This window comes from Denticeps clupeoides, chromosome 17, assembly GCF_900700375.1.
Source record: "Denticeps clupeoides chromosome 17, fDenClu1.1, whole genome shotgun sequence".
NCBI lineage: Eukaryota > Metazoa > Chordata > Actinopteri > Clupeiformes > Denticipitidae > Denticeps > Denticeps clupeoides.
This window is the reverse complement of record NC_041723.1, coordinates 4,928,085-4,954,930: the sequence shown is the minus strand read 5'-3', so window position 1 is coordinate 4,954,930 and position 26,846 is coordinate 4,928,085. Positions and strand designations below refer to the sequence as shown.

The window sequence follows — 26,846 nt, the reverse complement described above, 5'->3', positions numbered from 1 at the left end:
GGAGAGAGACACAAAGAAAGCTGCTTTGTAGAACAGTTCCATTTATTTTACACACAGAAGTACATCCCTTCTCAAGCTGACTAAAGATGACATGGAATGTTACAGTAAGATCTTGCATAAAATCCTTGCCATTAAGAAATTTCACAAATATCACCATCTTTCATTTATCGTTTTTTTTTTTTTTTTTTTTGATTCAAGATCAATAAAGCCCAATATTTCTTTTAATCATTAGCACTACAACCACACACTGTACATCAACACCTCTTGCAGGGGAAAGAAATAAAGAAATAAACAAAAAAAACAAAAACACTGCAATTATACTGTAGCTGTTAATTTATTAAGTCCAGCCTGTTGGAATGGGAGATTCTTGTGTTTTAGAAGCTTACGACGATGAAGGTCAGACTCGATCATGTCATGGAGGTTAGAGCATTTGCCCATCAGGAGCGGTTGCTTGCAGTCTCTGTTAGATGGGCGGTCGGAGATAAGAGTCCTCTCCTGCGGTGCAGTAAGGTCACATTCATCTTTCTGCAGTAATTACAAAGTCCTCACCGCCGCAGGGTCGGTCAAGACTCCCCGTTCTGCACTTTGGACACGGGGGGCTGCATGAAGTCTTTGAACGGCCCCAGGGCCTCCTTCAACGCCAGGCTGACTTCTGAAGAAGAGCACGTGATGCACTCCACCAGTGTGGGGTATAGAGCTATCACCTGCGCCCAGGTGTTGCTGTCCACTATACCCACCGCAGCAGGGCAACGATGAGGAGGAGAGGAGACAAATGCAAAAAAGAAAAAAAAAAAAAAAAAAAAAAAAAAAGGTACAATCACTAATCACTGAGAATGGCTCTTTATGGACATTTTGGATTTGAAACGTCTTGATGTTCTCACCATTTTCTGGCTGTGTCTTCTTGAGAGAGTCCATGAGTGTGCTGACTGCTTTTAAGACGAATATAATTTCTGTTACTTGTTGCCTAGGGGACAAATTGATATGACGAGTGAATAAAATTGCATTAATTATATTTTCTGACATATGATTATTATACATTGTGTGCGTATGAGGGACTAGTAACCTGGGCAACGGGCAACGGCCACTCAGCCTCTCGTCCTCCATGTAGCGGCGGAGCACGTCCTGCGCCCGCTGCAGCAGCACGGACAGGGCCATGCGGGAGATGTAGCCCTCCTGCGGCGTCGACGCCTTGTTACTGAAGGAGAACTGTAGCAGCGTCTCGAAACACACCTTCGAGAAGTCCTCCCGCATCCGGACGTCGATCTCGGCCTCTGCGTGGGAGTCAAGGACAGAAGATGCATTAAAACCGTGAAAAACGTGCAGCAGGGAAAGTCTGCACTCTCACAACTCACCTGTAAATGAGGAGGACTGAGAATGAATAGAACCTTTATTCAGCATCGTCATTATCTGGCCAACAAAGTCTTTCGGGATGAAGCTGGCAAAGGGCAAAATCTCAGTGCTGATCAACTGGACGACCTGCAGTTACGTACGTAAAAAGAAGGTTTTATGCTTTTGAGGCTCTATTGGGAGGACTGCTGTTGAAATGACAGACAAGTAAGAGTAAAAGTCAAGGGACTTGATACCTCAACGTCAACCGCTTCATTTTTCTGGAACTCCTGAATGGAGAGGTTATCTGGGGGTGTGCTGAAGAGAGAGAGAGAGAAAAAAAACGACAAATTTGTAGCCACCCCTCCCTCCACATCTGCTTCTCTGTACATGCAGCCAGCGCCATAACAAGCAGCTTTTGACGGTTCGGCTGTGCGGCGCGGGTTGCGCGGACAGAAGGTACCTTTTGGTAAACAGGAAATCTTCAAAGGCGTTGGCAAGCTCCGGCCACATGGTGTCAAACTTGCCGGAGGAGGCATGTTGCCGGGCGACAGGGAGTCCAATGGAGAGCACTTTGAGCAAAGAAGACACAGCCAGCTTCCAAGTGCTCTCTGCAGGGCAGGCGTACTTCAGTCCCAGAGGCATCCGCAAGGTCTACACACACAGGAAGAAAGAAAAAAAAAGAGACGGACTGAATAAAAGAAGACAACGTACTGGAAAGGGTACCAGGGCGCATGCAGCCCAGCTTGCTAACACAAGAAGACATTGTTCAGGGTTAGAAATGGACGAGACACAGAAGAACAGGGCTTGTGTGAAAGAGAAGCTGGGTCGAAGGGTACAAACTTGTCGACTGGGGATTAAAAACAAAACAAATGCGTAAAAAATTATTTTTTCACATAGAAAAGCAAGTCCATAATCTACCTTCCCCCATGTGCGTGTCACGGTGTACAATGTGTGGAACATGGATGCTGCGGCGAGGGAAGCTGAACTGGCCGCATATCAAGTGTTTTACCCACACGGTAAACCGAGACACTCAAGCAGGTTAGAGTTCCCCGCGTCACGGATCTTTCGCTGAAGCCCCATGCCCTGCCAGCTACACATGTTAGACTTAAGACGGCCCTACGACATGCGGTTATCAAACTATTTCAATAAAATAAAGTCTCAATAGTTCAGTGTAAGGTGATTATTGGAGTGGATTTAAGATGGTACTTTAGTCCTGGCTCTTGCAAATAGTGCCGTGTGGTCAACAACCAATGGATAAGCTCTACACAACAACAGGAAGTACTTGACCGTAAACGTGAACGTCTGCAGAACCATATCCTGAGAGTAAAGATTCTATGGCTTGTTTTTAGATGAATGTAGAGCCATGTATGGACTGAATTAGGCGATTTACCCAATTTATATTTTGTATTTATTATTTGTATTATTTGAATTTTTGTATGATGTCATTTTAGTTGTAGTTTTGATAAAGGGGATACAAATAACAGTTTGCATAGTTTATATGAATTTAGTATAATGCATATAAACTTCATATATATATTTCTCAGCAGCTCACTCACTGTTACAAAAAATCTTGGGATAACTGAACCGTGAAATTATGAATTGTATTCATCATTACATCCGTATTGTTGACGCATTAAAAGATAAAAAAAACAAACAAAAAAAAAAACGTCAGCGCATCTACAGGGGTGACTAAGTAAGCACAAATGCACGGGTGTAACCGCAGTGTTCTCTACAGACTCCACCCCGCTTCCCAGCCTCTGGACATCTGCTGCCCCGCAGGCAGTGATTTTACTGCCCTGACCTTCCTCCTATGAGGCAGGCCTGACGCAGAGGTAAAAACAGCTAGTAAACCGACACAGCTGCTCTTATGAGAGATCTCTGTGTGCATGCGACTGGTCGTGTGATGAATCATGGCCTTTGTGCGAGCACTGCAGAGGAATGTGGACTCTGCTGACTGTGGGGTTGAAGAGTGTGGACAGGGTCGGGCTGAAGAAATACCTTGATGATGCTTTGCAGGACCTTCTCGTTAATGACGGCCTTGTGGCAGGCAGTTTTGTGGTAGAGATCCACCACTACTTCTAGGGATCTTTCGGCAAAGGGCACATAATTTAAGGCCACCCATTCAGCCTGAGGGGGGGGAGAGAGAGAGAGAGAGAGAGAGAGAGAGAGAACACGTAGTATTTAAAACAGGATTGTTAAAAAAAAAATGATTCACATTGAGGTTAGAAGCACAATTTTTGACACAGAGGCAAAACGGCACAGCATGCAAACTTGATCATGACCACAAAGTCCACGTATGCAGAAGTCTGAATGAGTATGGGCTGATGGACAGAGCGGAGGAGTGCCAGAGACATATGAGTGAAGCTAATGACAATGGGATGAAGAAGAGAACAAGGAGAAACAAAGACCAAAAAAAAAAAAAAAAAAAATCACTTAGCTAAAGTGTTACCATTCAGCTAAGCAATTGCTGCTATGGGGCTGGAGAAGGGCGACTCACCGGTGCAAATAGTTGGATCTAAAGTGGATCCATTGAGTCGTTAAAAAAAAAAAAAAAAAAAACAGAATGAGAGAAGATTGGACAACCATTAACTCTTTTGCTGTGCTAAAGGCAGCCGTGTGTGGTTCGGGTTGCATTTTGAGTCAACATATCTGCTTTTGGACCACTTTTAACACCCTCTTCTTGATACTGTATTCCTCAAATCTCTCATTATGGCTTGGCAGATTATAGCAAATATCAAAACAAGGCAGCCTGGTCTAGTTTGGATGAACAAACTGTAACTGTTTTGTGGTGATGATGATGCTGTTTCGTTTAAAGACGAGCTGGTGGGAAATGTGAATATTTACCCTACCAAACAGAACAGTGGAAAAAAGCTAAAGCTTTACAAAATGTCACAATGTCATGTACCCAAAAGGCAACCATAGGGTCATTAATTTGCATATAACGTACAAATACCATGGTTACAACAGTAACAACAGTGAGAATAAGTCATGAACAATAAGGCAATCCTACAGAGCACCACAACGCAAAGCATTTTTTGTATGCAAATAATAAATTACATTTGATTACTTGACCAAGTTAAAGATTTAAAATGAATTCCCCAATTTCCATTCATTTTAAATCAATTTAGGATTCCTCAAAATCCTAAAAAATCGTTTTTGAGACAGCTCAGATGTTCTTTGACATGTATTACTCATGAATGACAAAATGCATCTTTTGGGGGTGGGGGTGGGGGTGGTTTGTTGAATGGTGAAAAAATTGGGGACAAGTGATGATGTGTTCATATTTGAAATAAACAATTATTGGTTTTAGAAAAAGCAAAACACTAAAGCACTAGTTGATCTAACTGACGTCACAGGCAACGAACACGTGACTTACAAAGAAGAACGGGTACCAAGACAGACCAGATTAAAGTTAGGAACATGATGGCTGCTGCAGCTTACTGAGGAAGTAGCATGTGCCGCTAAACAGGTCACAAACGAGTCTTATCGCGGAGCGCGTGTCCTCCAACACATCACACATATGAAGTACACCACACAACGGACCATGACTTAGGAAGGGTAAGAAATGACAGAGAAAACTTGCTGGGAGGTTCTAACATTTCTTTCTTTGGCTTTGTGACTGAATTTTTTCCCGCTGCCATGGGTTTAGTGCCATTAAAGCTGTGTGGTCATAAAAAAAAAGTGAGAACACAAAAGAGAAACACAAAGAAAAAAGAAAATGAAAAGAAGACGATAAACAGGCAGTAGACTGTTTTTAAAGGACTGTAGAACTATTATAAGGGCAAAATAAATAGCGGGATAATATGGACCCATTAACAGAACATGTACTGTTTAAAAATTATGTGTGTGTGTGTGTGTGTGTGTGTGAGTGAGTAAGTTCAAGTGGAAGCACATTGTCTACACTAATAATGACTTCCAGTCAAGGATTCGCTCAAAGCCACTGTTTCTGTCTGTAAACGTGTGGCTCTCTGTGCATGTGGAAAGCTCAAGGAGACCTCATTGTAATGCAGGAGTGAAACAAAGCAAAGCAGAAGGTCTGGAAGTAAGTTTTATATAAAAGACGACGTGTACAGAACATTTCAGACCTGCATTAGGAGACAAAAAGTGTGTTAGGAACAAAAACCCACCTGGTTGTATTTAGCATTGGCCACATGCTTGGTCTCCACTTTCCCGTACTGTGGAGGTTTACACGAGAACTCCACAAACAGAAGCAGCTGCTCGAAGATGGCGGGGTACATGACCTGGAGGTTCTCTGGCCCCAGACAAATGGCCTGCAGCAAAAGGGCACATACCTCAAAAACCAGGAACCAGATTACACATTTCACTCAAACATGGGCAATGTGTCCTTCATGAACAAAGGCAGATGCCGATCTGCACAGAACAGAGGTGATAGAATCAACGCGATGGACGCCTAGAACCCTATTTCAAATGCAGATCTCATTACTTCTAAAAGAAAACAGCGCAGTTCTGTTCTGTTCCCCTTACATTTAGGTGGCCTTTCTGAGTTCAGAACCTTAGAATGATCTGCTCCAATTTTCATGAGCTATGCGACTCAATAGCACGTCGTCATGCCCAAGTCTAGGTATACCTCACCATGTATTTCAGAATGGGACACTGCATGCATGCCATGCGACCAGACAATATGAAGACATCCCTGAAAAAAAAACATACCAGAGATTCCAGATTCCTGGTTTATATGTTGGTGCAATACTTATTGTATTTTGTTAATAATAATAAATTACATTAACCCAGGTTCATGGACAAACAAATATCTGTTATCGATGCAACCCCCAACACAACACAGTAAGCACTGACCATGAGACCAATTCAAAACAAGATCACATTTACACTGCAGGACACAGATCGGACTTTTATTCCAATTTGAACCATTTCATCATGTGGTTTTAAATTGGATACAAACCAGATTGTCTTCAATGCGAACTCAGCATGAACCGGGAAATTCACCACAAAAAGTCACTCACTGTCCCTTCCAAGGACCTGTCCAGGGCGGGGCACACATCCAAACATCGACTCACACACCTATAGCTATAAACGCCAGACAATCACCAAGTGTGCACGCCTTTAGATGGCTAGAGGAAACCGGAGGACCTGGTGGAAACCCGTGCCAACACATGATTTCATGATAACAGCCTTATATCAAACAAGCAACATAAAACCTGAAACAGAGTGATGGACTACTGAAGCACAATTTCTGCTAAAGTTTCTTGATTAGTTATTGATTGATTGCTACCACACCTTCTGCAGGACATCGAGTGCGGTGAGCACAGCTTCCTGCAGGCTGGTGAGCACCGCCTCTGTGAAGGAGGGGAGGATGAAGGGCGAGGCGTCGGAGCTGATGGGCACGGACACGGCGCCGTGAAGGATGACGCCGAGTTTGCGAAGGTCCTCCATGCTGAAGCCGGACTTCACATGCTGGTAGAGGGCAGGGAAGATCTGCACCAGCGCAGTGAGGAACGGCTGGCTGGGGATGAAGGCTAGCTTGTCGGCTCCGGTTGGGGGCGGCCTGGTACATTCCATGCCCGTGCGGTACCACGTGTTCCAAGCAGACCACCACAGGCCCGAATCGTCCATCTCCTCCCCAGCTGTGGGTGGGGGTGTCTGTGCTTGGACCCCATTGTTGTACCGCTGGGCCAGATGCTCAGCCACGGAGTCCGAGCGCAGAAGGGGTCTACCAGGACCTGAGGGGGCAAGAGGGTCCATAATGACTGGGGGAACGCCCATGGCAATAAGAGCCTCAGGTTTCTCTGTGTCCTTGATAGGAGTGACAATCTGAAGGATCTCCTGGAAGCTCTTGAGTGCTGCCAAAGACACTTCGTTGTTCTTGCTAAGGGCTGCTGATTGGATGTGGTCCAGCAAAACCTCCCAGGCTTTAAAGAAATCACCTGCAAAAGAACAGCTCCATATAAGCAATTTGGCCAAGATGATCACTGAATCTAAAATGAGTTTTGACATTTTAGCAAACCCACCCAGCTGCTGCAGCAGGTATCTCCTGGTGTTGAAAATCCGTGCCACCCCAGCCAGAGTCAGCACCCAGGTCTCTGCCCACTGCTTCTCCGCCGTGTCTCGTGAGTGGTGGATGAGAATGTTCCCACCCCCAGACTCGATCTTCTCTTTATCCGCTGTTGTGGAGGACTTCCTAACACAGTCCAGCAGATGGAAAAGCACCTGCAAACAACACAACCGGTTCTGCTAAGTCCGAGTTCTGGGATAATAACATAATAAAGACACAATCATGGCAAAATCAATTAGTATGTTATGGAGCTTTGATTAAATGTATTTTCTTATTAAATACAATAACATCCCTATTAATAGCTGTATTATTGGTAACATTTAAATCCTGTTTTTTTAACTTGATTAGTTATTGACATTTGAAACATTTTAAAAGCAAACCAGATTTTTCTGAATAAAAAAAAAAAAAAAAAGTCCCACGTGTTTCACACGAATTATTTTGGTCCCTTCTGTCTGAAATACCTATATCCATTCAGCTTGTAAACGGTGATGAGGAATAAGTTTGTATTATCCACCTGTATTTCCAGTGTGACGCCACCACTGACGGCAGCAGCGTCGTAAAAGAAAAATGTCATCTATTCTTTGTGCATGAGATTGAAAATTGTATTTCTGTTGGCTATGCATATAATTAAAAACAAATGGCCCTGAACACGTCCGGTTGCAAATGCCGGAAAAACAAATGCCCTACATCATTCTCTGTAAGACTTCAGATGACATCTGCTTCCATACCTTCCAGACCACAATGTGCCATGTTGGTTGTTGCAGTAAGGTACCGTGGGCAGCAATGGTGGAGAACATGGTCTGTCCAGAGCTTTTACGCACAGCCGGCCGTGGGTCGACGCACAGTTCGCCCAGCTTAGCATACAGGCACAGCCAGAGGCAGTCGAAGGGCGGCGCTGGATGGAACGGCCTGTTGAGAGGCTCGCCCTTCTCCTGGGCCTGCTTCTGCTGAATGGCCTCTTCCTTCTCCAGTTCCACAGTAATGGTTTCGGCCCGCTGGAAGAAGTAGTCTGAGATGTTCCACTTTAAATAAGACAGGGAACACCAAATTAATGTACAGCATGTAGACAGTTACATTTAAATGCAGTTTAGTGGGCCAATAGGACCTACGCAGCCCTAAAATTGTACTGGTTTCGTCAGGATATTCAGAAATTCACTGAAAATGTTTTGTAAAGGACACAATGACCAATTAAATCTACCAACTAACTGTAAAAAAAGCTAAAAGGATGTTCAAAAGCCACGGTACCAAGAGGCCAATGGAGGTGAGGCTGATGTTGAGCTCCTGGTTCTGAAGACCAAAGCTGCCAGCAACACCCACTACAATCTGGAGGCACGTGCAAGGCATGGTTGGTAGGAAGTCGGTCACCACCAACTGCAGGCACTGGAAGGCAGTTCGAATTAAGGACTCCCTGCATGGAACAAATACCACAAATTTGTTCCAGGCTCTGTTTCACTCATTGAGTGTAAATAATGAGAAAATTTAATTTACATTATTATGAACAGGTTAAAAATGTTAAGAATGTTACAATGTTATCAACAGTGTTAGAAATGCACATCTGTATAAAAAAATGGAAGAGTACAAGCAGAAGAATAATATTCTTACCCTTGGTCGTTCCGGATTGCTCCAATGACACCCAGCACCAGGGGCCACCCAGGCCCCAGGCTGTCCCCCTGACTCTGCAGGATCTGCAGCACGCACTCCAGCTGCTTCTGCCGGATGTCTGCGTGGAGGACGTTGGACAGCTCCCTCAGCGGGTTCAGCAGGAGCAGGTGCAGCCTCTGTGGAAGAGGACAGGCACGGGTTACTGACCACTGAATGTACAACACGTAAAATATATAAACATAATAAACCACACATACTAACATGTAAATATGTATGTACAGTATGTGCAGCTAAAGCAGAAGTATATCTCTTTTTGCCAGATGTAATCAACGTAATTCACACTTTAATCTTTGACGTCAAGTTCTGACTTTTAATAATAGAATGATGCATGATGGGGCTGAAGTTGATGAATAAAGAGAATCTTTGTCACAGAGGAAGTACTGCGTTATGGGTCTCACCTGGTTCTGAGACAGAGGGGGGTCGTGCTTATATGCAAGGCCTGCTTTGATTAACGCGGTCACGGCCTCGGCACCCCACTCCCTCATACGTGCATTAGGATGCTGACACACCTGCAGGAGATGAAACACAAGCGGCTTGCTCACCAGCGTGTGATTGAACGTACAGAGCTTTAGTACGGGAGCATGCCAACCAAACTGCACGGTTGGGCTCGGAGTAAAACCAGGTATTGAGATCTGATACAATCATTAGTAATTATGAAGAAATCCCATTAACATGTCTCAATCAAATAATAATAAAAATCCCACACTCTTCTACACATGTGCTGTTTCCTCAAACAAATCTTGATTCCAATGGGAATCTTTATTACAAATGCCTTGATGTTTTCAGACACAGACTATATGTGTCGAATCTGCTCAGCAGTGGTAAAACATACAAGCATACGATGATACAATGCACTTATAAATTTACATAAAAATACAAAAAAAAAAATAATAATAAATTCATGCATGTTTACCCCAGTAAGAAAAAAAAAAAAAAGGATTAGCAGCTCATGTGTCAATAATAAATTGGGAAGAAAAATCTTACCTTCTATATAACCAACATGGAAGCAAAAAAAAAAAAAAACAAGAAGACACAGAAAGAGAGAACAAGTCACACACACGCCTCAAAACAACACTCAAGGCTTAAAAATCCATCTTACACCCATCTGCTTGTTATTCTCCAGTTAAATTCGCATCAAGATCCCTCCAGCACTATCACGGATGAATCAGAGATGCGTTTCAAGCAGCCCTACTTCCATCCCAGTATAAAGCCAGGCCATCACCGGCTGACAGAAGATCAGAGTAAAGCAGAGCACAGTGCGGAGAGGGGCACCGCAGGGGCCGCAGAAAATGAGTGGGCCGACCCGGTCTCCGTCTATTCCTCACTTTCCGGGGGATAAAGGAGAGAATACGTTACAGGGGTCGTGGAAAGAGCTTACCTCCAGGAGGTGAGCTGTCAGGGGTCTCCACAGAATCTCAATGCGGTCCATGTTAACCAGCCCGGTCTCCAGCAGCTTAGCCACGGCAAACAATGAAGGCTCCTGGAGGGAAGAGCAAGGTTGAAACACACTCCATAGGGCAAAACAAATAAACTGGAATATTTGTGCTTTTCAATCGCTTCTAAATTTATGAGTGAGTGTCTGTGTAAATATACAAATGGATATTGCTTAATAAACTGATGATCACATACTAATAGTGAGTTACAATGAAAAAATAGTCACACTTTTCTTTGTTGAAAATTACATTTGGTCCAAAAGTTCAAAGTTTTATAAATCGCATGTCAGCTAGCAAGTGCAATATTTGTTATTAAATATTTAATTTATGAAGGGTAAAAATAAATCTGAACAAGATGAATCCTCAAATCCTTCCCTCTTGGGCGAGATTTGGTTACGCTAGATAGCTCATAATGTAGAATACGGTGTGTTGGCGTTATAATCCACGTGGTTTTATTGGAAACTAAAGAAAATAAGTGATATTTATATTTACTAATATGAAATGGTCTCTTCCTTCCGTCTGTCTATTATGATTCAGTCCAGATGAGGACATGGTACCTCACACATTCTCTACATTTGGCAGCTTACATGCTCATATTTTGTAATCTTTACAGCTCACACTAAAATGACACTGGCAGCTTTTTTCCACATTGATTGAACATCAGAAATACAGAATGTTTGGAATTGGTTATTGCATAACCTCCAACAATCATTTCACTCGCACTGAATGCAGAGACAGGTTTGAGAACCTCGGTTAAAGGGGCAGTAGGGAATTCTTCACCTTGTTATTCCCACACACCATGTCCATAGCCTCCATGGACAGTGAGCAGAGGGCATTTATCAAATGATGGAGGGACACGTCATCAAGGTACCTACAAATAAACAAAAAAAGAGAACAAACATTAGGGATCCAGCAAAGGCGTTTAGTGACAAAGCAAAGCGGAGGTGATGAGTTGTCCTTACTGGGAACTCTCAAACAGCCTGGAGAGGATGTTGGATATGACTGGGAGGTCAGTCATCACGGCTGTGGTCAGAACCTAAACAAACAGGAAGAGGCAAGGAACTGGGCTGTGAGAGATCATGGCAAAGGCAGCAAGGCATGGCAAATGGCAGTTTGGGGTTTTTGACTATTTCTAAAAGTAGGGTAGTTGCTTGTTGCTGCTCTTCTGTTAATTGAAACAAGCTAATCTGACCACAGAAATGCAGTTTGGTGTTAATTTGTGATTTAAGTCTTATTATAACAATAGCAAGAGTGTGTTCAAACATGTGCCAATGTTAGATTTCACAACATTAATTCAAACTTTAGAATTATCAATAAGAATTTTAAACAGAGATGTTCCAAGATGAATTCAAGTTTTCATGTTGTGGAAAAAACAACTCAATAGTTGATTATTTGCAAACCAAAAAGATATTGAATGCAAACGTAAAGGTAAAACAAAACATACATCTGATCATAACTCGTTTCTGTAACATATTCTTAAATAAACGACACCACGTGGTTGAGCTATGACACCACGTGGTCAAGCTACGACTCATGCTGACCCGTATAAACTCACCGTGCTGGGTCCTTCCACAGCCCGCCCAGGCTTCAGAACCCCTCCGATCCCCGGCTTCAGCCCCAGAATCCACACAAGATGCTGTGTGGTGACAAGGAGAACAATGAGCCCAAGACCAAACTGAGGTCATCGGTCAATGTGTGGAGGTAATGGTGGAATCACGTCATGACAGAAGCTTCATACCTGAAGTGTGGCGAGAACCAGCTGCCAGGACGTGCCCAGCACAGCCCCGTGGCAGTGGGCCAGGTTCAGCAGAGTCCTCATGCACTGGATGTTCTTTGCTGTGAGCTGAGGAAGAGAAGGAGCAGAAATTGTGACTCCTGGCTAACAACTGGCCAAATGAGTCTTCTTTAACGAGGCAATTATGCAGAAAGATTTTGTCCTGAAAGGCTTCGCTAAATCCGCCAATGTAATCCCATCACTGCTGCCTCTTTTATATTAATACAGGTTTAAGAGACAGATAGAAACTTGATAAAATGAATGGGATACTCTTAATATAAAATACTGAAATGCTAATATTTAGCCAGCAGGGACAGTAAAACGGGCCGAACTGCAAATTTTATCTGCAATTGGGTTTCGGAGACCTAAGCACTTCTTCTCGGTATTAGAGTGATTAAGCAAAATCTTGTGGTCATTGTGTAGACGGCGGTCGGTAGACATCCTCACCACCACGGTGCCCTGCGGCTGGACAGTCAGTGGCTGCCCCACGGCCACCACCTGCTGGTGAGACTCACTGGACGGGCTGATGATCTGAACCGTCTGGCCCTGGATGGAGTATGCTGACAGGAATGGGAAGAGAGAAGATGGACACGCGTGAACATTAATAGAGGGACACAACACGCTCGGTAACCTCAAAATAACCCCGTAATGTCACGCACTTAACACACCCAGGCCTCTAATAAGCCTCCTGCCTCAACACTCGTGCCGGGTTAACAGACCCACCGCTGCCTTCCCTGAGCAACACATCACAAGAGTTAGTTCCCGTTTTAATATCCATAACGTGATTTGCGCAGCTTTAAGCGACGCAGCTAATCACACCGATACGTTCCGGGGCAGAATCGTTGCTGCTCATGGAATATGCATGAGGACACTGCCTCCAGACGAGTGTATTACAATTTCCAAGCTTTGTCTCTGAGACAGAGAGGCTGTATATGAGTGCATGTGTGTGAGTGAGTGAGAGTCTCTTGATACAGGAAACCTAATGCTACTAATTAGTGAAAAAACAGAGTGACATAAATCACACACCAAACTGGAACTGTTACCTCAGATGATAAAATGTCCCAAAAAAACCCACACACACACTTGTTTAAGACTTATTTAAACACCATTGTGGTTCTCTATAGACTGATTTAGTTGGGCGATACTGGTACACTGTGAGATTTAAATATATCACAGTACATACAATCCTAATTCTAACCCAATCCGTATTTCCCTCTGCACCTGAATTGGAAATGAAAGTTCATCTGTTTTTGTTTTCCCCCTCATATTTTGCATATTTGTGATGAGCAGAACACACACACACACACACACACACACACACACACACACACACACACACACACTCACTCACTTTTGTTTGACAGGTTGGAGGCATTACTGCTGAGGACGGTCAGGGCGTAGTGTGGGGGGAGCGATGCTTTGCAGATGGCCGTGATGAAGGCATCACGTGGGGTGACCAGACCCAGCCGTCCGCAGAGCGAGGCCATGGTCAGCTCTGCCTTCAAGATGTTCTCAGTGGCCGTCTCGTCCATGCTGAGGAGCATGAGACAGAGGAGGATTAAAACACACACGAAAAAAGAGCTTGCAATAAGAGCGGCCTTATTACTGCTGAGCTAAGAATTCCCTGATCTACGTCACTGAGAGTTCCTCTGTCTGAAGGCTGAGTAACAGAACAACTTGAGTGCCCTAGTTATGTTATTACATATATCATCTTACACACAGTACCTATGCTATGGACCACTGTCTGGCTGTGGGTAGCGTGTGGGCTCAGTACCTGGCATCCAGCAGCAATGAGAGTGCAGCCAGCAGGCCACACCAGCAGGCACTGACCATCTCCTCCCAGACCTGATGAGCCACTGCAAAGCCATTTAACATGTTGTTAAAAAAAAAAAACAGACACACAATCTGCACTGACTGTGAAAAAGAAAGACATTCCCAACCACACCACTAGATGGCGGCAACTCGCTATGGAATAACAAACCTGCTGACCTAGTATAAAACAGCCACTTGGATGGTAGCAGAAACCCTTGCTGTGCTTAAGTAAATAATCATTATAGGTTGGGTGTGCTTCGCTCTCAACCCATTATTCCAGGGGATTTTGTATTTCGTTATTCTATTTAAGGAGAACCCACAGACAGCGGGTTCCAAGTGCCTGTGATTATGTTCCTCCTAATGATTCAAGGGGACGCTAAGGCCCTGTTTGCCTGTTCTGTGAATTAAAGTGAATGTTTTTCTGTGTCTTGTACCAACATCAAGAAAAAAAAAGCCTATTTATTTTATTAATTTCTTAGATCTGGACAAAGACACAACATGTCCAATAATAATTTAAAAATTAAAAGCATTGTTATCTTTTGAAAATTGAAGATATTTCAATATACCTCCTCTCAGCGGGAGATCTTGGCTTCATACTTACAAAGGTCCTGTGGGCTCTCTGCTGAGGCTGGTTGGTTGCCATTGCCTCGGGCGGCAGCCTCCTCCTCCTCCCTCGTCAGCTCCCTCTCAATCATGGAGGTGATGCCCCTCACCATGTCAAGCAGGGCGCTGAAGGCCACCGACATGGCGTAGCCCTCGGGGATGGAGGGCGGCTCCACTTTATCCAGCATCTCCAAGCTGGCGGGGGAGCACAAAGCAGAGACATACGGTCACTTGACCCTCTTTGACTCGAGTCTGGGTGGCGACTGGGTGTGGCCTGCTGGGGGACAGTGAAGGAACACTCACTAGGTTGCTTTCGCGCTCCCCTGGACGCTGACGGTCATGAGGGGGATGGAGATGTTGCGGTACTCAAAAGCAGCTTGGCCGGTCAGACCCCCGCTGACCCCAACTGCTCCCTGCCCTGCCTGCATAGCAGCCTGGGGCCCTGACCCCGACCCACCTATCAGGAAAAAAGACCCCATTTAAGTCTACACAACATGCAGCACCAGACTGTAAGGGCACATATGGAGCATAAAACTCTCGCTGCAATAAGATCAGCGATAACAAATATTTCATAATTTAGCATTATAAAGCTACTGACCAGCAGGGGTACCGGTGGAGGCTTGGCTCCCTGCGTTGGGTACAATGAAGAGCGATTGGATGAAGGAGCCCAGGGCGTTGACGATGTCTCTGAACACCTTGGTGGAGTGCTGCTTCATGTCGTACGATTGGCAGAAAGAGCTGCAGAATAAAGAGAGAAACCATTAGCCACCAGACTCAACAATCCATCACTAAACTTAAGAAATTATGCTACAATTCTCTAAAACACATTTTCTGAAATAATGAATTTAGGCCCTGATACACAGAACAGATATGTACTTATGTTACTTATAATTTAAAACTTCAGAATAATTGAAAATGAATTTTTTGTAGCGCCGTAGAACGTTTTTAAATGTCTCTGTTCATTGAGACAAGCACATGAATTTTTTCATAACACAAAAATGTCTAACAGGAATTTAGAGAAAAGAGCTATCGTCACTCAGCACAGCAAACTGCACAGAGACGGTGACGTTCCTGGGGGAGTAGAGTGGATCCGCCACCACTCTCCTCCTCACCCTCACCGTAGCAAATGAGGCTGAACACACAGCCTGTGCACAGACTCGACAGCCACGGCCCGCAGCCACTGAGGCTTCTCCCCATCCAGGAACTTCACCAGCAGCGAGAGAAAGATCTCGCATTCAGTGACCTGCAGAAAGCAAAAAAACACACGCAGATGTTAACCATCAAAAATAATGACATAAGGTTATGAAATAATATTTGTGAAAAAGTTGAAAGAGAGACCAGATGTTCCCACCAGAAGGCTGTAGAAGTGTTTGATGAGGACAGAGACTACACGCAGCAGCCTCATGCAGATTGGGAAGTAGGGCTTCTCCATGGGGGCCGGCGACGCCGAGCTGGTGCTACCCTGCCGGAACTTGATGTTGGGCGAGAAGAGCTTGATGACCAGAGGGCAGACGCGCTCCTTCAGCAGGAAGCTGAATTCCTGGTGCTGAAACGAGAAAAGAAGCGAAAAAATGTGACGAGTGAGCCGGCATCATCAATAAAATATTCCATGTATGCATCTGTTCAATAATTTGAATATTCATGACATGGCCTAAATAGCATCCATCAGCCCATCCATCTAAACCTGCATATGCTGGCCTGTCTATCTTAGCATCCTCCAGGAGTGAGGCTGAAACAACCTACGGCAAAAAATATATATACTTTGCCTGTGTAATTATTGGAAGAGAACATTAGTTCAGTACTGACTAGGTGTGGTTTACATTGAAAGCTTAAAAACTAAATTGAGCAACTTGTGATGTGCTTTTTTTTTTAAAGATCTAATGGTCTATTTTCTTCGTCGGTTAGCATAACATTGTAATTGTAATATCACTGTCATCATTAACAATCTGTGATTGCAACCACTAAAAGAAATATGAAGGTTTTGCATAGTTATGAATAAAGTTAACCTCCTGTTGCTTTAAGAGACACATTTTGTTGATATTGAAAATCATCAGAATGGACACTTGCATTTTTAAAGCTTAAAATCGGTACAGAAACTGGGAGTGGGAGAGAATAAGGAGGCTTCACACCTGTAAGAAAACACCAGGGAAGTCGTTCAACACCGACTCCAGGAGCTCCAAGCCAAAGGTTCGCGTCATCTCGGTCATGCCCACCAGCCAGTAGGGGGCATCAGCGTTCACCAGCTGACACAAGTCCTGGAGGGGAGCACGGTTGGGGGGGGGGGGGGGGGGGGGGGGGCACACATCAGAATATTAAAACTAAACAAAATGTTATCTAAATTATGAATATTTTATTATGCACAAATTGTCTATGACTGGAACACAATGTTTGAACTAGTTCAGCTTGCAGAAACGCAGCTCTGTGATTGGGGTAAATGATTGGACGCTCTTTGATGTAGAGCAGATCAAAAGACAGAGGAGAACTGAACAGAATATTGAAGACGGGCTGGCCGAACCCCAAACCTACGGGGAACGCATACAAAAATATTCTCCTGCGCAGCGAAAAACGTAAAAACCACAACAAGGGACTCCGCCTACTGGCCGCACCTGGAACAGCATGTAGGCGTCCTTGGCACTGGGCCGTAGCGTGCTGACAGTTCTGCGGTTGCTGTTGCCTTGGACAGGGGGAGGCTCCTCAGCCATGCCTGCAGGGGGTTGGGAGAAAAGGGGCAAATGAGGGTTACAAGACCTTCCTGGGTCGCTGGTCCGTCCTGGGGATGGGCGGACCACGTGATTTTGGAGAGGGGGACAGTTTCCATGCACATGTGCACAACCTAGAACTATATCAACACGACTTAACATAAAGATAGAACTGCACTGCATTATAACGGAGAGAGCAATAAAATCAACACAGAACAAAGTTGAACAAAAAAAACATTACAGTCATGGGATAAGCGGATTTAGGGAATTTAAAAACAGCCTCTGGACAAATGTGCCAAATGTGAAAGTTCTCTGTGTGGATCAGTCATTCCAAAGGCCTTTTACTTAATCTCTTGTCATACAAGCCAGGTCTTGAAAACAGACTTTAGCTGTAATTAATTTTAGCAATTAATTCTTAATCCATGTATTCAGTCCATAACGTATAGTCTATTTTCATTAGAACATGGTGGAAGAGCAACCTGGTTTCGTTTTGTTTTATTTTAGTAACTGGTTATGAACTAGAGACCAGTCCATCATCCCTTACAAACTACAGTGGCCATCAGGTGCCAGTATCTACGTCCAGCCGAAGCTGACACACCAAACATTTACGGTACAATAATAAGATCACTATACAATATTTTAAATGGCATTAAAAAATGGTTGTGACCAGGTACGAGACAACTGAATATGCATTTAATGGCAAACTAAACCACCATATAAAAATGACATTAATATTTACAGAGCAAATATTGTTATCTCCCTACCATACCTGATTTATAACAGGTCCCCCTGGAACCTACATGCCACTCATACAGCACACATTTAACATCTAATCAAAGCAAATATGTAATCTTCCACTGACCTTTAAAGCGCTCGTCCTCAGCGACCATCCTCTCGAACACCACCGTGACCACCTGCCGCACCGTGGCGGCTGCCGTGTTGTTGGTGATGTTGTCTTTCGTGAAGTGGAGCCGGAAACACAACACGATGGCCTGCAGAGAACGGCTGATGTCAGTACGAAACGCTGAGCGTCCATGTCACACCCAGACAATATCAAAGACATGGCCCACTAATATTAAAATGTCTTTAATATGTAATTAACATTACTGGAAACTAAATATTTTGTAAAATGGCTCCCCTGTAAAAAAAAAAAAAAAAAAAAAAAAAAGTGACTCATTGATCCATTCGTTGGTGTTGATTCATGACACAGCCCACAGTGTGGTCAAAAAAGAAAATCAATGCTACTTCACCGCATCTCCAGCAAATCCCCTGGAGTGTGTGTGTTTACCTTGGATAAGACCTCATCGTGCACCACCGTGTTTGTCGTGAGCAGCACTAAGACCGTCTGCAGCAGTTTTAGTTCCTCCAGGCCGTTCTCCATCAGCTGCCAAAGCATGTTAATTATGTTTCCTGCTGCAGCCTGAAACACACACACACACACACACACACACACACACACACACACACACACACACACACACACACACACACACACACACACACACACACACACACACACACACTATAGCTATAGGCTGGTTCTCAAATTAACAAATAATCAGTAAATAACTTCCTCAGCTGAGCTGGTGGCCTTCGGCTCAACTGAGGATCATGAGGAGGAGGGGAGGTTACTTTGTTCTGTCACCACACATCCACACCGATGTCACCACACCACCTCCATCTAGCCCATGTTGTGTTAAATACACGGGTCAAAGCAAGAAGCTTCTAAGGCAGAGTTCTAGAGTTGCTGTCTGGTGACTAGAACAAACCGAAGACAAGAAAATGTGTCCTCTGTGGGGCAGAAGGGAAAAAAAAAAACAAAAGAAAACCCACACACACAGTTACAGGGTTAAAAATAACGAATGTGATTACTCTCGGTCAGGGGTCTCAAACTCAAATTCGCTGGGGGCTGCAGGAGACACTGTCAAAAAAATTCTAAAAAAATGTTTTACTTCAGTGGGCTCTTCTGAACATACACTGTCCTGAATATGAATGAAATATTGAAGAACACGAACAGTTCTTCTGAACATGGCTTCTCGTGCCTACTTCTTGCTTGCACTTTTACCCTCTGCAACAACTGCATGGAGGAAAATGAACAGCTCGGCAGCAAAGGCACAGAAAATATTCCACATTTGAATACAATAATGCCTGTGCTCCTTTATTACAGTCTGGTATGGAGAAGCCACTAAACAGGGAAGGAACAGACCGCAACGGACTGTGCCCCCATTCCATGCACCTTACCAAACATGAACCCGCCTGAGATGAAGAGGAGGGCAATAAACCAGCCTACCATCCTGAACCAGTCCCTCTCAACGACCAGGAAAACCATCCCAGGTCCCTCACACCCTGGACACAGACGCTTTGAGCGACTGCCCTCTGGCAGATGATCTAGAAGCTTGAAGACTAGGACCAGCTGACACCCACACACTTGGGTAATAAACATGATTCTTATGCTGATAAATATATATTTTGACAGTATTCATGCAATTGTATTTTTTTTTTTTTTGAACCAGAAGACCCAGGTTCAAATCCCACTTACTACCATTGTGTCCCTGAGCAAGACACTTAACCCTGAGTGTCTCCAGGGGGGGGACTGACTAAGTCTCTCTGGGTAATGGCGTCTGATAAATGCTGTTAATGTAATGACTGGGTGAGCTGTACGACCTGTGAACCCTACAGGGTATGCGCCTGACTCGTGGCTCACACTCTTCCACTGCTGCATAGCACAACATCCACTCTCATGCTACAACGGGCCAGCTGGACTCCACCTCTGCTTTACCTGGTGTGGACAGGCAGACACCAACATTTACAGCATTTATCAGACGCCCTTATCCAGAGCGACTTACAATCAGTTGTTACAGGGACAGTCCCCCCCTGGAGACACTCAGGGTTAAGTGTCTTACTCAGGGACACAATGGTAGTAAGTGGGGTTTGAACCTGGGTCTTCTGGTTCACAGGCGAGTGTGTTACCCACTAGGCTACTACCACACCTCCTTGGCACTAATAGTTTAATTGACTAGAAGTGATGAGAGAAGCTAAAGTGAATGTCGAACAGGACGCTGTCAGCACCCCGACGCAGCCGTGCAGAATGAGTCTTTACCTCAGACACCACCTCGTGGGACATGAGTCTCTGGATGGCAGCCAGGCACAGCTGGGTGATCTTGGGCTCTTTGGTTCCGCAGCCCATGAGAAAAGGCTGGACGACCTCGGAGCTGTTCTCCTTCAGAGCTGCAAACATGACGCAGGCCGACAACTTTGGTGTGAATCAACATTACCTTGACCACACACACACACACACACACACACACACACTTACCTGCCAGGATATCAGTGCTTCTTGCAGCAATAGTTTTGATTTTCACTATCCCGGATTCTGCAGCCTGGTAATACATTAAAAACCAAAAATGTCCTTTCAGTGGACACAATTATTCACTTCAAACATCAATCATCACTTTTCTAACGCGAAAGCAACGCAGACAAAAGACCCCGTCATCCCAACACTGCAGAGAAAGGAAGCACAGTGACCTCACATGACCTCATCTCCAGACGGCGGACTAACATGACCGGCACAGTCCAGCCCCGGCCCACAAGGCAACTCTCACAACATGGAGGGAGTGGACAAGCCCAGCATTCACCAAAAAAAATGGCCGTATGTACAGTGCAAACAAGACACATCGTGTGGCGGCACGGCTGCCAACCGCACGTCAAGAACACACCCAGACTTCCCCTGTCTGAGTGCATTTATTTACCAAAGAAGCACACGGAGCATCCCCTGTGCTACCACTCATACTGAATGTTTTGTATTACTTTCAAGCCATATCATGACAGATTTGTGCATAATAACAATAATAATGGGACAGTGGGGGCCTAGCGGTTAAGGAATTCCGATCCGCCAGGGTGCCACTGAGGTGCCACTGAAGCAAAGCACCGTCCCCACACACTGCTCCCTGGGCGCCTGTCATGGCTGCCCACTGCTCACCAAGGGTGATGGTTAAATGCAGAGGACACATTTCGTTGCGTCACCATGTGCTGTGCTGCAGTGTTTCACAATGACAATCACTTCACTTTCAAATAAGGTTTTTTAAATAGTCAGTACTGAAATAAACAAAGTGACATGCTGGAAACCTGAGCCTGTCCAGTGCTGCTAAAAACCATGATTTAATATAAAAATTTTTATAGCGGGGGCCAAGAAAACTGCTGACATCCATGTATTTTAAGTCCTGTGTCCTGGCGCTGTTTTATGCAGGACAGAAGACAATGTTAAAGCGTCACTCCTGTATATTTTAGCAAGACATTGTGCTGTCCTGTTTCCCCATGGTTTTAGGTAGGAAGGGAAAACTTGGATAATCTTACTCTCCCTAAAATGAGAGTTTTTCCCTCTTTACTGCTGCAGGTTGTATAATTTTTTCCCAATTGAAACATATTCCCGAGGGCTCTTGGCTAATCAAATGCCCGGATTTAATTTTTTAAAATTTTATATATATATATATAATTTTTTTTTTTTTTTTTTTCCCACATGCAGAACAAAATTGTACAGTGAAGATGTGAAGAATCACCTTGTGGTCTCCAACGTCATTCCGGACTATAGTAGTAGTTAATTCCTGCTCTATTCCAAACACGCTTCACCAGAACAGACAGACAGAACGTCACCGGTGGAAAAATGAGTGTGAGGACATAAAATTACTACACATACACAAGTAAACAAGCTCATTTTTTTTTGAGGCGCAAATTCGTCTGCTCACATATTCCCTACGCTGTTTGCCGTTCCGTATTAAAAAGGTTTTTCATCATCCCAACAGTAACTGTGAAAATGTCCAGGACTGTTAACAACTGTGTTAGAAACTGTCATTTGTCATTGTGATACGCAGCAAAAGGCGCCCGGGGAGCAGCGTGTGGGGACGGTACCTTGCTCAGGGGGACCTCAGTGGCACCTTGCCGGTTCGGGACTTGAACCTGCAACCCTTCAGTTACGGGTTTACTGGCCCCGCCTGGGCCACCACTGGCACCCTGTTTGCCTCAACGTTGACCTTCCGCGGTAGCGGCCTGCCATGTTGTTCTGATAAATCACCGAGGCTGGCGAGAGGTGGGGGTCAACGCCACTCCATTCAACCTCCTGAACTCCCCGTAACCGAGCAACAGAGAATTAATAATCGCCCCGGCATGGTGCATAACTACTGCCTGCCGTCAGCGTGCAGACTTAATATCTTCACAGAGTTAATCTTCAGAAGATCCAAGGTACCTCCCTGCCTTTGTTTGCACTCGAGTGGCGCAAGAAGAAGGACAGGACAGGTGGTTCCAGTCGACGAGAAGAACCCACATAATGATTGATGGACAAAAAGCGAGGTTGAAGGGTGGTGGTGGTGGTCTAGTGAACCATGTGAACACAAAGTCACAGGTTCAAAACCCTCTTACAACCATCTGAGCGTCTCCAGGGGGGACTGTCCCGGTCACTATTGTAAGTCGCTCTGGATAAGGGCGTCTGATACATGCTGTAAATGTAAGAGAACAGACTATGCCTACTGTTTACCCGACCACAGAAGGCCCCGTACGCTGAATAACTGCTAGTTATTAATAATTCAGACCTGGTGAAGCGCAGTAATTATGGCCTTAGGGCTTGTGCCAACAACTGATCGCGTCCTATTCAGTCTCATATTTGACTATCGTGATGGTGAGGCTCTGACCGACTGGACAGAAACAAAGACATGTTCCATTGAGTGAAGTATTCTTAAAGTTTGGATGACTTAAAATATTATTTCACATTTGGGAACAGGCCGTAACCACAGAGCTCAAACTCTACAGGACATACAAAAGATCTGTAAATGACTCTGAACTGATTTCAACTCGTTTAAACGTCCATTTGTGCAGAAAAATCTCAACATTTTGATATCCATATCACTCAAAATATGACATTTACCAAGTTATTTCTCGTCCCCTACCTTACGCGGTGTATTGAAAGGTTCGCGTCCCTAAACTCTGCCGTACAGGAAACCTAAAAGAACACACTGTCTGACGCTGACATCAGGGAGTCTGCTGGTCTCATGTTTAATTGTTCTTAATGGTCCCGGTGACAAGGAAAATGACAATTTCACGCTTCACCAGGGAACTCCAATGTTTTTCTCGTAACAAGGCTCCTCGTCTCATCCCAAGTCAGCGACGCGTGAGGAAGCGCTTCGTGCTGCAGGGTTTAGATTTTTTTTTTTTTCCCTCCACGGAAGCTGTGTCTTTTCAGCGTTCGTGTTCAGAAACATCGCTCTTTCCCTCACAGTATTCCCAGAGAAACCAAAACCTCTCTCTCGGGATTCAGAGACAAAACCTGAAGAAAACAGAAAGGCGGGAAAACGGTGGCGATTTCATTTCTGTGTCGTGCACGTCCTCATTTTCCAGTTTTATTATAGACCGCAAAAAAAAGGTAACATAAGACCACAGAAATTGTACAGTGGGAACGCCCGACCCTACCGCTTCTTATTCCGAGTTTTATTACCATACGTTGGGTCACAATTTGAACATATCGCGATTATTATGATACCACGATATTCTACAGCTCACTGAAAATGTAAAAGCGGAGCTGAAATGCTGTGATCGGTGTGTCATGTTTTGCGGATTTCACTCAGCGTACCCAGCTGTACAGCGCCATCTACAGGACTGGAGGTCGTGGTCCCACGCTGATTCTCTTTAAAGTAAAGAAAACGCTCGACAGCACCACCCGGTGGACTGAATTTGTATACAAATATCGATACAATATCACCATGTAAAGTATTGGGACATATTGCTCTATCGACATTTTTGAGCACCCCTAACACATCATATAAACATGCCCGTGGCTGCATTAACACTCGTTTCTAAGGATTTTCTAAAGATTGCTGGTACAAATGGCACCAGGTTTCTGGCCAGACATGGCGCTGCTTGTAGGCATTATGAGAGTCGAGGTAACAGACATGTCATTATGGGTAGTTGTTATTGGTCGCCTTTCCTACCCTTGTTTTCCTACGAAGGACTCACTCCTCAAAAGGCCTGGGTTACAGACACTGTTTTTTACTCACAACCGTGATGACTGGTCGCTTCTAGTCAAGGTGGCCAAACTACTGTTGACTAGCTGGTGACTAGTCTGTTTTCTATGAAAGCTGCATCATATAAAGACCATGACTGACCCAGGCACATTTTTATATATTTCTTGCTGGTGTTTGCTTGAGGGGGTGACAACGTGCCACCGCCAGTTCCAAGGTCACCAGAAACCTGCAGTTTCTGGGCAGGGAGTAAAAAAATGTCTTCAAATCATACGGAACGAATCATACGTATGACCCGTCCGCACCATACGCAACAAAGCGCCCTGCTAGTAGTGCCGAGTGGCGGAACCGGTCCGGGCTGTTAACGCAAATCTCGCAGATCATTTCCTAAAACTGGGTTGTGATGTGCTCTAAATATAAAAATTCTCTCCAAAACTAAGTTCAAACTTAAATATTTTAGATCCCAATTCCAAAATTTAAAAAAAATTAATAAAAAAAAAGGAGAATCTTCCTGACCATATAAAGTGGAAATAGTGTAGTGTAGTGAACCAGAAGACCCAGGTTTTACATTTACAGCATTTATCAGACACCCTTATCCAGACACCCTTATCCAGAGCGACTTACAATATATATATATAAGAGAAAAAAAGAGAGAGAGAGAGGCAGTGGCGGTTAAGGAAGCGGTCCCGTAATCAGAAGGTTGCCGGTTCGAATCCCGATCTGCCAAGGTGCCACTGAGCAAAAGCACCGTCCCCACACACTGCTCCCAGCAAACTGCCCCCACACACTCTCTGCCTGTCATGGCTGCCCACTGCTTACAAAAGAGTGATGGACAAATTTCACTGTGCGCACTGTGTATCACATGTGACAATCATCTCACTTTAAGAGAGAGAGAGAGAGAGAGAGGTTCAAACCCCACTTACTACCATTGGTCCCTGAGCATCACACTTAACCCTGGTGTCTCCACTGGTTGTAAGATGCTCTGGATAAGGGCGTAGGATAAACGCTGTAAATGTGAACGTAAACTATACCTGACAGATGTGTAAACGTGACAAACCAATAAAAAGTGTCAATATCAAGCCACAGAACGTCATTTCAAGACTTTCTAATTCTCACTCACTATCTTTAACCATTTAGTCCTGGTACTCAGGGTCCTTCCCAGGACCTACTGAGGACGACCTTGGAGGTCTTTCGGAACAATGAAACAACCGTTAATGCCTTGTAAAAATTTAGCCGGCTTTTTGGACTCTGGCCAATATATTCAGGATACATGGCTGCATATATAAATATAAATGTCTACGTAAAATGCGAGTTGCATTGTGACCTGTGTGTCACACATTTCTTTGCATTTTTGTCCTGATAATTTAGTACCTCTGAGAGATGTTGGGACAAAGTAATATTGTACTGTAGCCCGATATGCGCTGTAATCCCAATGTTGTGATGTCTTGTATTATAGAATTTCAGCTTTGCCTGCTCATTACATATAAACACTTTTTTTTTTCTCAACAAACATTGCTCTGTTCTATAAAAAAAAAAAAAAAAAGTTTCATTAGGACGATGCACAGACAGTAGAAACACGTAGAATCGATGCATGGCAACATGCATGAGCCAAGACGCACAGGAACCTACACACCGAACAGGGAATCTTTCATCAGCGTCCACGCTGCAGCCCCCCCCAAACCCGGCTTTACCCACTACGGACAACCGCGGTTCACGGGACACGACCGGACCACGCTCCTTCAACGCCAACCAGTTGCCAGCAGCAGCCCGGAGTCGACAGGCAAAACGCCACTTTTCTACCTCTTTCACCGGCGGGAATTTCTTCTTGCACTCCATGGACAAGGAGCGCAGGTCCGTCTGCATGTTCTCCAGCAATTTCTTCACCGCTTCGGGGCTGCTGGTCGACATGGTCGCTGCTCCCCCGGGCCCGATCAAGTCAAAAAAAAAACGAAAAGCTGGAACTCGCGAGTTTTACAGACTGAATAATACAAAAAAAAAATAGATATATATATATAGATGTAATATCCAAAGTCAACGGGTTCTCGGCCTACTTTCCAAAGCGCCGTGTGAAATAAAAGGCATAAAAAAGCGCCGCGCTAGCGTCCATGGACACGATCCCCCCGCTCTTTAACCGGGGCTGCCAGCGCACTCTTAACCGGCAGGTGGGTTCAGGTCCGCCGCATCGCCTCAGCTCATCGCCGTCGTTGACACGTGTGCGGCCACGGCGACGTGCGACCACTTATTCGCTCGCTTCTGCCCTGCATCGCACGGGCCCGGCGTCACCACAGCCCGGACGGTTCCGATCCCATAATGCCTGCGCGAACGGTGACACGTCAGGCGGACTTCCGTAAACACTGACCGGATTTCAGGACGACGCGAGCAGCGACGCCTGCCGGTCAGCAGCGGAACAGCGCCGCGGCGCCGGGCACCGGAGATCTGCAGCCTGTGGGAAAGTGATCGTTTTATTCTCATCATTCCAGCAATGAAGTGCAGTAACAT

At 44.8% G+C, this 26,846-nt stretch overlaps 1 protein-coding gene across 4 annotated transcripts; it reads right to left on the bottom strand.

Annotated features, from left to right (window-relative positions):
• Positions 1-24: 24 nt before the first annotated feature.
• Positions 25-26,658, bottom strand: mon2 (MON2 homolog, regulator of endosome-to-Golgi trafficking). Of its 4 annotated transcripts, XM_028958171.1 has the most exons (36): positions 26,148-26,238; positions 20,660-20,723; positions 20,444-20,571; positions 18,632-18,763; positions 18,206-18,335; positions 17,251-17,348; positions 16,774-16,899; positions 15,996-16,190; positions 15,763-15,887; positions 15,243-15,382; positions 14,948-15,101; positions 14,643-14,839; positions 14,004-14,085; positions 13,581-13,762; positions 12,677-12,789; positions 12,194-12,298; positions 12,011-12,091; positions 11,418-11,491; positions 11,236-11,326; positions 10,401-10,502; positions 10,007-10,009; positions 9,421-9,531; positions 8,963-9,138; positions 8,606-8,768; positions 8,089-8,382; positions 7,317-7,515; positions 6,586-7,232; positions 5,457-5,600; positions 3,827-3,844; positions 3,328-3,456; positions 1,790-1,980; positions 1,584-1,644; positions 1,353-1,476; positions 1,064-1,271; positions 882-964; positions 25-727 (listed from the first exon to the last, which is right to left on the bottom strand). In XM_028958171.1, exons 1-36 carry the CDS (start codon positions 26,208-26,210, stop codon positions 564-566), a joined length of 5,097 nt encoding a protein of 1,698 aa, XP_028814004.1. In that variant the 5' UTR covers positions 26,211-26,238; the 3' UTR covers positions 25-563. The 4 variants fall into 4 exon arrangements, with proteins under 4 accessions (XP_028814004.1, XP_028814007.1, XP_028814005.1 ...); XM_028958174.1 differs by lacking the exon at positions 10,007-10,009 and having other exon boundaries at positions 26,148-26,658; XM_028958172.1 differs by lacking the exon at positions 3,827-3,844.
• Between the last annotated feature and the right edge of the window lie 188 nt (positions 26,659-26,846).